The 12,669-nt window shown below is 34.9% G+C and overlaps 2 protein-coding genes and 1 long non-coding RNA gene across 3 annotated transcripts in view; 1 reads left to right on the top strand and 2 right to left on the bottom strand.

Annotated features, from left to right (window-relative positions):
• LOC104266306 (ficolin-1-like) lies at positions 1-2,572 on the top strand. The gene is made up of 6 exons (XM_026837087.1): positions 1-438; positions 508-641; positions 699-795; positions 856-952; positions 1,853-1,920; positions 2,212-2,572. Exons 1-6 carry the CDS (start codon positions 162-164, stop codon positions 2,460-2,462), a joined length of 924 nt encoding a protein of 307 aa, XP_026692888.1. The 5' UTR covers positions 1-161; the 3' UTR covers positions 2,463-2,572.
• An 802-nt stretch (positions 2,573-3,374) lies between these two features.
• On the bottom strand, positions 3,375-3,731 carry LOC113474752. The gene is made up of 2 exons (XR_003396439.1): positions 3,595-3,731; positions 3,375-3,526 (listed from the first exon to the last, which is right to left on the bottom strand). It is a non-coding gene; the product is annotated as an uncharacterized LOC113474752 (long non-coding RNA).
• Positions 3,732-4,379: 648 nt separating this feature from the next.
• The window catches only part of LOC100177682 (ATP-dependent Clp protease ATP-binding subunit clpX-like, mitochondrial), a 16,745-nt gene continuing 8,455 nt past the window's right edge, over positions 4,380-12,669 (bottom strand). The window contains exons 4-11 of the mRNA XM_002119842.3: positions 12,388-12,555; positions 10,594-10,758; positions 10,022-10,110; positions 7,958-8,122; positions 7,480-7,628; positions 6,722-6,857; positions 5,664-5,777; positions 4,380-5,232 (exon numbers count right to left, since the gene is read on the bottom strand). Coding sequence (XP_002119878.1) covers positions 5,017-5,232; positions 5,664-5,777; positions 6,722-6,857; positions 7,480-7,628; positions 7,958-8,122; positions 10,022-10,110; positions 10,594-10,758; positions 12,388-12,535 — 1,182 coding nt within the window. The 5' untranslated portion in view covers positions 12,536-12,555 and the 3' untranslated portion in view covers positions 4,380-5,016. The remainder of the gene's footprint in view (positions 5,233-5,663; positions 5,778-6,721; positions 6,858-7,479; positions 7,629-7,957; positions 8,123-10,021; positions 10,111-10,593; positions 10,759-12,387; positions 12,556-12,669) is intronic.

Raw genomic sequence — 12,669 nt, 5'->3', positions numbered from 1 at the left:
CATTACACGCTGATATAGCGGGAAACGCTCAGGAAAGTGAAGTTTCTCTGTCTCAAGTGTGTTATAAGGTATCGATATTAAACAGTTGTTTGATTATTGTACTATACTAGCTTATCAGCAGAAATTAGGGAATAAAAACTAACAAAGTATAAAAACTTACTATGGCAATTTTACCATTTGCTGCTGTTTTTGCTCTCGTCGTCGCCGTTGAGATTCAAGGTCAGGGCTCTAGTCCCGAGACTGTACCATACGGAAATGACGACACAGCACAGAAAGGGGAACAAGGTTTTCCCGGAAAGCGGGGACCGTCGGGTGAACAGGGGTTGCAAGGTCCTGTGGGACCAAAAGGTGATGTAGGCCAATGTGATCCGACCTGTAGAACGGAATACAATGAACTGATTGAGAGGGTGCAAAAGTTGGAACGAATTGTTAGTAAAAGTAAGTTCGGTAAACTTGTTAACAGCATTTTATGTGAGTTTTATAAGTGATGGTGTTGTTTTAAATCAGCCCCGGCCGCAAATTGCAAAGAAGGGCTGAGTTGGGGACGAAACATAAGTGGAATTCATTCCATAGTCAACCCGAGGAACGGTCAAATTATGGAGGTTTACTGCGATCAAACAACAGATAACGGTGGTTGGTTGGTAAGTTTGAAACATCTTGATATTAACCGCTGTCAATACCACGTTTAACTTAAACACGTTTTCCAACGAAGAACTGACGGGTCTGAAAACTTCTATCGAACTTGGGCAGAGTATCAAGAGAAGTTCGGAAATCTAAGCAACGAATTTTGGCTTGGTTAGTATCCAAGAGACTAGTTTATACAAAAGTAGCGAAACATTTTTTGTTGTTGTAAAGGATTAGAAAACCTGCACGCTCTAACGTCGAGTGGAAGCTACGAACTGAGGGTGGAATTAGAAGATTGTGAGAATGATAGAAGATACGCCAAATACAGGTAAAGGCGGTTTTACACTATAGCGCCGATATGGCTGGCGATTCGAGAGAGTCTGGCGATTTTCTGACGTCACTGACGATTTTCCGACGTCACACATCGCTATAGCGACAAAATTTCGATTAGAAATAGTTTTTACTCTGCCGGTGATAGCTAGCAATGAGCGAAAAGTAACAATTTTCGCGTGAACTGTTTCGCTGCAAATTAAACCGTGGAGATAATTTTCGAGTAAATATGAAATATTTTGTTGCGGGAAAACTATTGTAATTTTACCGTAAAATTATTGAAAATAGCGTTTGTTGAGGTGTTTCGCGAATATTGTTAAGAGCAGCAACTTCTATAAAAATTAGTTTAATATTACACGGGCGTGTTTAAAACACAACTACTTTGTAAAATTGATAAAATAAAACTAAACTTACATAAACTTTTTATGTTTTAATTTTTCGATCAAACCTAGGTACATGCCAGATTATGCTGACTCAGCAAAGTGCCGAGTCAGCATATTATGTAGCTTTGTTCAATCGAAAATTAATACATAATAAAGTCTATGTTTTACATTTTTTTATTTAGTTTTAAAGAAAAAGCATTCATTCTACAAAATCAGAAATAAAATTTGAATTTTCTTTAGTATTTTAAAAACTAGAAACGAACAAAATTGAGTGATATTTTTTCCCATGCATTGCGCTACGGCCAATTTTTACTCTAGCGATCGAATTTGCGGTTTTGAAACTCATTTTTTTCAAAAGCTGTTTTGTATTTTAAAACTTTGATGGTAGCTTTAGATCAAATTTCAGCATATCTATCAATACATGAATTTTGATTTTTCGTTTGTATGCCCCTTTAAGCTAATCCCACATGAATGAGGGGAATCCAAACATAAATTATAGAAATTATTTCTTTCAGTTCATTCGCAATTGGGTCGGGCGAGCAACAATATAGGTTGACGGTGTCTGGATATTCGGGAACCGCAGGTAATTTCATTATAAAACTTTTTAATTAAAATTGAAAAAAATCTAATCGCTGCTAACCATTGTGGGCGTATGTGTCCTTGGGCAAGACGGCAATTGCTCCAACCCAGTGGTCACTAATGGGTTGTCCAAATTATCAGCCATACATAAAAAAAAATAATCACCCACAAAGAAACATACATGGCAACTCGTAAACTGGCACGAAGTGTTAAACCCGTGTTATAACGACTGTCGTTTTTCGGCAACGCGAGGATAAAGTAAGTTACATACATTACAATTGATCAAATATTACAGGGGATTCGTTAAGTACAGCACACAACGGTCTCAGGTTCACAACATTTGATCTGGATCATGATTTACGGAGTAATGGTAACTGTGCCGTGCGTGCCCATGGTGCTTGGTGGTACCGTAGCTGTTATGCTGCCAACTTAAACGGGGAATATCTGAACTGTCAAACCGACAGCTACAACGCCTCAAGTTGGTTTCACTTCCGCGGGCATCAATATTCCCTCAAATTTATAGAGATGAAGTTCAGACCCATTTGAGCTTCACATTTACCACGCGATAACTTTAACCAATGTCGTTTTGTTGTTATAACTCGTATTTTAGTTATTGTTGATATAGTAGGGTAGGGGAAGACGGGACACCTTTAGCACATGATATCCAAATATCCTGATCGTGTTTTAAACAGTTAACAACGGTCTATGGGAGTCGTGAGTATGCGGTTTTAGAATTCTTTGTATGTTCTTTGTTTACTACCAAATGGGACGAGAAAATAGAATGATAAGGTGTCCCATCTTCCCCCGACCTACTATATTTGGATCTTACTTCCATAATCGAAGATACAGATAAAAGTTATGTTAAAGTATATAGAATGTTATATAATTAAAAACGATATCATGACTTGTATATATAGTAACTCATAAAGCATATCCTATTAACAAGGCTTAAATATTTTATGGCAGATAAAATAACCTCGTATATTCCAATACTAATTTAAAATATTTTTTGCACTCTAGGATAAATGGGCGAAAAATAGAATAAAAACGCGTCCCATATTTCACCAATCTATATAAAGTTCTGTGGGGTAAGATGGTACACCATTACCACATAAAATCTAAATATCCTGATCGTGTTTTAAACAACTAATAACGGCCTATGGGTGTCGTGAGGATACGGTTTTATAATTTTTTGTTTGATCTTTGTTTATTACCAAATAGGACGGGAAACTAAAATGAAAAGGTGTTCCATATTCCCCAATCCTATATACATATTTATAAATTTTAAAATAATTTTTCAGATTTTAAACCGCATAATTAACCAGTAATGAACGATCACTTTTATGTTGAATTAAAAACGCTAAATTCCAAATTTATGAATTTTTGTTTTTGTTGAATTTGTGTTTTTGTTTTACACAACACAATTAAAAAAGCAATACAAATCCCTTTCTGCACTGGTTTGGTTTGTAGTTTTATTAAAATGTTGGTATTAAATGAATATAGTCGTCCCCAAATACCAAAGAGTAGTTTTGAAATACTGTCATATTATTATATATCTTTGTGTAACATTATAGGCTACTCATAAATAACCATATTCGTGTGTAAGTAAACTAAAATACTAGTTTAAAATTAAGTAGCACTAAATATAAACATAGTTTGTAATTAGGTAATACTAAACAGTAGCAATAGTACTTAACTTAAACCCTTGTAGAAGAAACCACGGCCTACTAGAGATACGTATAACTATACTTGAAGAACATATTTGCACGTGGTTATAAAGAATAAAAAAACGACGATGTATGGTAGAGGTACAAATATACCCTTTTTGCATGGTCACTTTTATGCGCGTAAGTACTCGCATATTTACTCGCAAAGGCAAAGCTAACACGCATAACGTCATAAGCGTGTCATCTGCTGTAGGAGGTTGATTATTACTCGCATTATGCGAGTAATAACAAGTTTGGTGGAAGTATACAGTTTCACCTTTAAGACCTTAACCGTTTTCGGGTATTATTTTTACAATTTTAAGCTGGTAATATCACCATAAAGTATAAAAACCTATTTTATAAACTAGATTTAACAATATTGCGCTTAAGTAAGTTAACTCAATGTTGATACGCGCATAAACCAATGACCATGCAAAATAACACGGTTAGCGAGTTATCATATGACGAGTTAATGCGGATCGTTATTCGCATTAACTTTTTACCATGCAAGAAAGGGTAATAGTAGGGTGCTTGGGGAAGATGCGACACCTTTAGCACATAATATCGAAATGTTCTGGTCGCGTTTTAAACAATTAACAACGCTTTATGGGAGTCGTGATGATGCGGTTTTGTAATTCTTTGAATGTTCTTTGTTTACTACCAAACGGGAAAATAGAATTAAAAGGTGTCCCATCTTTCCCCACCCTACTATATAACAACTACCGTTGCCCCGCCACGCGAGAATAAACAAGTTCCATTCATTCATTCTAGCTTTATTTGGTTTGGTTTTACAGCATAATCTTTTAATATGTTGATACAACGTATATGGTTTATAAATAGCGAACGTTCAATTTACAGGAATCTCCTACAAGAAAAATAACGACCAACACAATACACGTAACTGTGCTTAATGTTGAACAAAGAAATATCTGCGCGGAAATGTATTGTGAAAAAACGACAGTGCAGATATTTCTATTTAATCAAGTCTGCTTTACTCAAATACAAGAAATGTACAAAATGAAAACGAAAAACGAATCCTGTTTCAGAAAAACATGAAAAATTTTCAAAAACTTAAACAACACGGGCCTATCTAAACGGATATTTCTCAATAAAAGTCTCGAAAATTTCCACCTAGATTCAATATTATGTAAAACGTGAAAATTCCGTCTAAAAACCCCAAATACCAGGAAAAAAAACGCAGTGATATTTTTAACAGTATTTTTGGCATATCTGGTATTTAAAAACATTTATTTTATAACCAAAAAAAGACTTTTTAAATACCAGTCGAAACGCTAGAGAAAAATTAAGTTTTTTTACCAGATAAGCCGAAAAAAACGTAATTCACATTACACCTGGCGGCAGAAGTAACAAACATCTTAATATTGCAGTACTAATTAATCCGAAACTGCCGCTACCGCTACAGGTTCAGTTTTTTCAGTGATTTGCGAAGCGGGGGCGTGCGCAACTTCGTATGAAGTTTCATTGTCGTCCGCTGCCGGCTTCCGTATATAATGCGGCGATTTTTTCCCTCGGACTACGTCATCATCGATACAAACACCAATGATGTCACTTCCTGGTACGTCATACATCGGGTCCAGCATAAGTTGTTCCTGTAAATTTTCGAATTTTTTATAAAAATATTTTTTTATATAGCCTATATTTAAATAAAGTAAATACTTTCTGTTTTTTTATAAGACCATGATTATTTTAAATGTTTAATTAGGTAAATTTGTTGAGTTTTTTTTTATTAAAATATGTTACTTTTTATATAAAGTAATTATTTTGAGTTTTTTTATAAAAAAAAATCTTTTTTTATGTTTTACAGTAATCTGTTGAAATATAATAAAAAATAGCAGTTTATTGTAAGATGGGACATGTTTCATTTCCTTTCTCATCCCAACTTTATAAAACGGGAAAGTTTCTTTACAAATCCACATTTTTCCTCTAAAAATATGAATTTTTTAAATGTTTAAATAAACTAATTCGATTTATATAAAAAAAATAATTTTTGCGAAAAAAAATGGTAAGTTTTTCTACTTACCATTATAGACCTCAATCCCCTGGCTCCAGTTTTTCGTTCCAAAGCCAAGTCAGCGATGGCACGTAATGCAGATGGTGTGATGGCAAGATCAGACTTGTCCATGTTAAACAATGCCTGTAAATAAGATTATAAAGAAAACCTTAATTATTTTTGCATGTTAAGGCAAAGACAGTCGATAAACCACAGGTGTTCTGTTTCATACACCTCGTGTCTGCTTATGTGGTACTATGTATATAACTTTGTGGGTCAATATATAATTTATCAACAAAACTTTTATTTATATTAAAATTTCATATTTGGTTACTTTATAAGAAGACACCCATCTTATAACTTGACAGTGAGCATGAGGTGTATGAATACACCATGTGTGTCTGGTGTATAAGAAGACAACCAAGTTATAACTCGACAGTGAGCATGAGGTGTATGAATTCAACATGTGTGTCTGGTGTATAAGAAGACACCCATGTTATAACTCGACAGTGAGCATGAGGTGTATGAATACACCATGTGTGTCTGGTGTATAAGAAGACACCCATGTTATAACTTGACAGTGAGCATGAGGTGTATGAATACACCATGTGTGTCTGGTGTATAAGAAGACACCCATGTTATAACTCGACAGTGAGCATGAGGTGTATGAATACACCATGTGTGTCTGGTGTATAAGAAGACACCCATGTTATAACTCGACAGTGAGCATGAGGTGTATGGATACACCATGTGTGTCTGGTGTATAAGAAAACGCCCATGTTATAACTTGACAGTGAGCATGAGGTGTATGGATACACCATGTGTGTCTGGTGTATAAGAATACATTCATGTTATAACTCGACAGTAAGCATAAGTGTATTATAAATACAAAAACACAGCCATGTTATAAGTTTATAACTCGAAAGTGAGCATAAGGTGTATAAATACACCATGTGTGTCTGGTGTATAAGAATACACCCATGTTATAACTCGACAGTGAGCATGAGGTGTATGAATACACCATGTGTGTCTGGTGTATAAGAAGACACCCATGTTATAACTCGACAGCGAGCATAAGGTTAAAATACCTCAAACTGCGGAACCACAGCATTCCTTGGTTCCGTTAATATTTTAGTCAGATGTTCATTTGATAAACTATGCAGAGGAACGGTGATGGGAAGCCTTCCCACAAACTCTGGTATCATTCCAAATTCAACTAAATCACTGTAAAGAAATATTGTGTACTTGTTATTAAAGGGTATTTGGTATAAAAAAACACCGGTTATCAAACTAATCGTCCGAAATACACTACTTTTTTCATACCAGATAAGCCGTTGAAAGATTATTTTCATTATGCCGATAGCAAAAGTAACAGAATAGTAATTGTTAGTATTTTGTGAATGGTAGGGTATTCAGACAGTTTTTGGGTAATGAGGCCGATTTTATCCTAGGTCCCATAGTGTGGCACGCAGGGGGCCTCACCCACATGGAATAGGACCTATATAAAATATCAACCTGCATACATGAATGAATGAATGTAACATACTTTATCCTCGCGTGGCCGAAAAACGACAGTCGTTATTTCACAGGTTTAACACCTCGTGCCAGCTTACGAGTTACCATGTATGTTACTTTGTGGGTGATTCTTTTTTGGGAGATTTTTTACTTTTTTATGTGTGGCTAATAATTTGGACAACCCATTATGACCACTGGGTTGAAAAATTGCTGTTAAGTGTCTTGCCCAAGGACACATACGCCCATAACGATAGCGGCGATGAGCCTTGAACCCATTACCTCTGGGTTACAGGCAGGCGCGCTAACTAATTTGTTACGGCGTCGTACACACCTTGCTTCTGTATGTTTCAACAATTCATCTCTTTCTTTGTTTTCTTCGATAGCTGATTTTAAAAGTTGTTGCTCAAAACCCAAGGTCTGTTTAAAAATTTCATCTTTTTTCGTTGTTGATGTTTTAGAATGAAGGCTAAATCCCAGAGACTGTTTGAATGAAAATTAGGTTCATTAATGTTATAATAAAAGCGATTTTTAACCAGAAAAATATGAATATATTTCATCCAATAGGTGTTTTTATGACTTTTATTTAAAAAAATATAAATATCATAAAAAAATGCAGAATTTTATTTACTACCAAAATAGTTTTAATTTAATTAAAATTTCAAAAAAAACAAACACATTTAAAAAAAAAATGCTTTTGTTATTAAACACCTTCAATTTTTAATGAATAGTTTAATAGCAAGTAGCAACTCACAAAAATGTATTTTATATTTAATAATAAAAACACAGAAAAAACACAAATAAAAACTCACTTTTTCATTCATTCTCCTTGAAATGAATTTTTCGAGTCCGTTAAAAGCGCCGGACGCAACAAATAAGATGTTCGTGGTATCCACGACAACTGAATCTCCGCGTAATTTACGAGAGTTTCGCTCGGGTACATTTACCACGGTCCCCTCCAACATTTTTAACAAACCCTGGAATAAAGTCAAATATTTTAATTTTTTTATATAGTTTTGTGGGGTAAGATGGATAAGCTTACCGTTAGCACATATTATCATTTTCTAATCAAGAATAATAATTAACAATGCTCTTTTAGAGTTTTAAAAATATGGGTATATAATTCTATAAATATTCTTTGTTTAACCAACCACTAGTAGTAACTGAGAAATAAGTTTCGCCTAAATGGCATTGTCAGTCTCTGCAAAAGAAGCGTATAAAAATATAGCAAGGTAATAGAAAACTCCGTTTCACTGGCCAACATAGCTGTGCACTTCATTTTATTATCTGCTTGTCCAGTTCCAAAGAAGGCTGAAGTATTCAAAAGATATATAGATGACATCTTATTCATATCGTTTGGAGACGGTATCACTGCGGAAATCGAGTCGACCCAAACTTTTTAAAGGTATGGCCTTTAACTTACATTCCGTAAAACGAATATGAAGGAATATGGCGGTCGTGTTGAATTTCTGGATGTGGACCATGTCATTTACCCAATGTCACCATTTAATTTCATCACTCGCAATTACACAAAAGCCACTGCGTCACAACGACTGTATCTACACCGTTCCTCACATCACCCGCGAGCCACCTTCAGATCTATTATGTTTTCAGAGGCTCTTCAACTGTGACGACTTAGTCAAAGATACAGTGATTTCAGTGACAGTTTGCGCCCACTTGAATCTAAGGCATTCGCATCATGCTTCCCAAAAGATTTAGTCACCGATGTTCTAAGACAAGCTAAAACTTGGAAACACCAGTTCAACACGTCTTCAGATACCAAGGAACATCCCACAATAATGGTTTGGGCTAAGAGCTTCCCACACCTAGTCAAATTATCAGATAAGGAGCGGCAATTGCAGCCCAAGGCTCTCGTTACTTATAGAAAACCACCGAACCTCCGAAATATATTGACTAACTACTGGCGTATTGCGCATGGGAAGGATAATTTTAAATCTACCGGTTCGTATCCATGTGGCCACTGTGACCACTGTGCCCTTTGTGGCATGCACGGCCAGCACAAAACGAGCATGGTCGCCCCCAACACGCAACTTTCTACGCCACGAGGTACTGTGCCTCCACACAAACCCTCAACTGCAAATGCTACGACATATACGTGGCCACTTGCAAATTTTGTAATAATCAATATGTAGGCCAAACCAAGAATAAATTCTCTACCCGCTGGACGGCGCATAGAAGCGTGTGGAGATCATTTGATGCTACCGAGGTCAATGACGGGACGGCACTCCTTCATCATTATGTGTGCAGGCACCCAACCATATTCGCCAGAAAACCGCCAATAGCAGAATGTTATAATGTCACGTTCGTGTAACAGACACCGGCGAATCTAATAGATGTTTGCGAGGACAAGTGGTACCATAAAATTTTGGCCAACATTAATTAATATCAAGAAGATGATACTACTTTGTATCAAATAGTTTTCCACTATTTTGCCTTTTGTTTTTCGCTTTTGATCGCGTTTTACTTTCCTTGTCTTTTTTTCTAGCTTACACCTTTCTGCTTTCCTCTGTTTGTCCAGCGTGCCTCTCCTGTTCTGTTGTTTTTAATGTTCGTAGATGCAGGTGTTTGTGTTCCTTGGTTTTCTCCATTCCATTACTTTGCTATATTTTTATACGCTTCTTTTGCAGAGACTGACGATGCCATTTAGGCGAAATATATTTCTCAATTGACTGGACTTGATTTTTGTTTGTTACCTTTTCCTAGCACCAGATCATTAGAAACAATTTAAATGACAGATAAAAAAAAAAAAAAAATACAAAAACGATAGAAACAATAAAATATTAGAAAAAAAATAATCAACAGAAAAAAAAAATAATAGTAAATAAAACGCTGCAGGTGCTCAATAAACAACTGACCTGCTGTACACCCTCCCCTCCAACATCTCGTAGTTGGTGGATTCCCGGCACGCTGCTTATTTTATCAACTTCGTCAAGAAAAACAATCCCTGTGTGATGTCATAATGTTATATGATGTCACAATGCAAGACTCTGTTTTTTTTATTGAAGACAATGGACACTGTTTTTTTGGCACTATTTTTTTTGAACACTTTTTTTTGAACATTTTTTTTTGGACACTGTTTTTTTGGCACTATTTTTTTGAACAATTTTTTTTTGAACATTGTATTTTGGACACTGTTTGTTTTAAACACTGTTTTTTCTTATGACATTTTTTTATTGGACACTGTTTTTTTGCAAGACGCCATTGGTCTTAGGATTTAGGCCAGAATTGACCCATTACCCCCAAAAAATGGGTGAGATTCTATTTTATGTGGGTGAGGTCCCGCAGGGTGGCAAGCCATGGGGCCTAGAATTTAGGCTGGAACTTTTTTCCTTCGGATAAAACTCTTTAAGGAAATTCACTACGTTTTTCTAACCAGATAAGAAGACAGTATCATATAAATACACCACCAATGGTTCTTAGTTCTTACCCTGTTCAGCTCTTTCGACATGACCCCCTGCGTCTTGTAACAACTTAGCGATCACTGATTCAATGTCCTCCCCCACGTACCCGGCTTGTGTAAGCGTCGTGCAGTCGCATATCGCGAACGGGACATCAAGACATCGCGCTAACGTTTGTGCCAGTAATGTCTTACCTGAAAGTAGAAAAAGTTAAAATAATTATATATATATATATATGAAAATATTTTGACTTAAAAAAACTTTTAACGGAAATTTTTTTGTCCGGCGAAAAACTTTTTTAAAAATATATTACTGTAAAAGTGTGAAAACAATACATTTAAAATTTTTTTAGGGTTTCAAGATTTTCATATTGCAGGGGGGGAGGGATAGTTTTAGCATGTGTTGTGTAGCCTATGATTAAAAAATTAGATTAAAAACTTATGAGACACATGGCTGAAACAGCATGTACATAGAAAATTGGGGTTTATAAATATTTGGAGTTTGCAAAAAATCCACAGAATAATAAGTATTGGAACTGTTGTTTTAGTGTTTTGGTATTGAACCATTTCACTTTATGAATTTAATATTAATTAGATATTTGTTCTAATATTTTAACAGATTCATTTGCTTGGCTTTATCATATATATATATATATATATATATATAATAAAAGTAACAATCACTTTTAGTTGTCTCTTTTACTGTAGCGGATTAAAAATATTTTAAACGAAAAGATAGAATATAGTTAAAAAACAACCATCGTTAAAACAAGCTTACAGTAAAAACTTATTTACATTTAATTGGAAGAAAATAAGCGCTAATGTTCACTATTCAAATCGCATTTTTGCCGTTTAAAAACCCAGAATTATGTGGTGTTTGCCAGCAATAGCCTCAGGGTGAAGTTATATAACAATTATTTATGTGTTTGTTATAAAAAGGTGTGTATTAGATGGAAAATCAACTTTCAGTAGGAGAAAAGGAAAAATTTAAATTTATTAACACACTGTGCTATAAATATTTTTACTTTAAACCTGTAAAAATGTATTTAAAAACGAAAGCACAGGAAAACAGTGTTTATTTTGCATTATCAAATTATGTTTATCTTTTTTTTATACTAAAACTTATTTTTTATATTATATATATCAATATCATACCTATATAGTAGGATGAGGGAAGATGGGACACCTTTTCATTCTATTTTCTCGTACATTTTGGTAGTAAACAAAGAACATTTAAAGAATTATAAAACCTTGTCCTTGCGACTTTAATAGACCATTGTTATTTGTTTACAACACGACCAGGATATTTAGATATTTTGTGCTAAAAGTGTCCCATCTTCCCCCACCCCACTATATACACCAGAAAGCATGTCACAAAGATTTAAATATAGTCTGGTGGGTTAAAGTATATACCATAAGCTCATAAACCTATATTTCCTGATTAAATTTCCCATACATGCTATATGTGCTAACAATATATCTATCTTACTCCACAATGTATATTATACACAATACTGAGACGGGACACTTTTAGCACATCATACCCAAATATCTTGATCGTATTGTGAATAAATATTATATGGGAGTCGTAAAGATTAGGTTTTATAATTTTTTGAATGTTCGTTGTTTGTTTTTTGAATGTGCTTTGTAAAAATGATACCGAGAAAATAGAATAAAAATATTTGGATATTATCTGCTAAAGGTATCCCATCCTACCCCACAGTAAAAATAAGGGGGGGGGGGGGGTTAATCAAAAAAAATTCGCGACCCCCCAAAACCCCCTGACTGTATATATACATAATCTTTTTTAGTTTTTATTTTTACCTGAACCAGTAGGTCCCAGCATAACGATGTTGCTTTTTTCGAGGGTAATCGGGGACGACTCATCTTCCAGGTTTTTCATTTTACCCGCATCATTCTTCGTAGAAGTTGCTGACTCGTCACGTCCATGACTCGGTACTTTGTGGGGCATTCCCGCGATATGTTAAACATCTGTTAAAAAAAATCAGTTGAAAATATTTTTCATAAAAATACCTTTCATAAAAAATTGTTGTCCAAAAATGTTAGTTTTAAGTATAGTAGAGTGGGGGAAGATAGGACGCAATT

Source organism: Ciona intestinalis, chromosome 12 (genome assembly GCF_000224145.3).
Source record: "Ciona intestinalis chromosome 12, KH, whole genome shotgun sequence".
In the NCBI taxonomy this organism is placed as follows: Eukaryota; Metazoa; Chordata; class Ascidiacea; order Phlebobranchia; family Cionidae; genus Ciona; species Ciona intestinalis.
The sequence above is the reverse complement of the archived record's forward strand: the minus strand, read 5'-3'. Positions and strand labels throughout refer to the sequence as shown.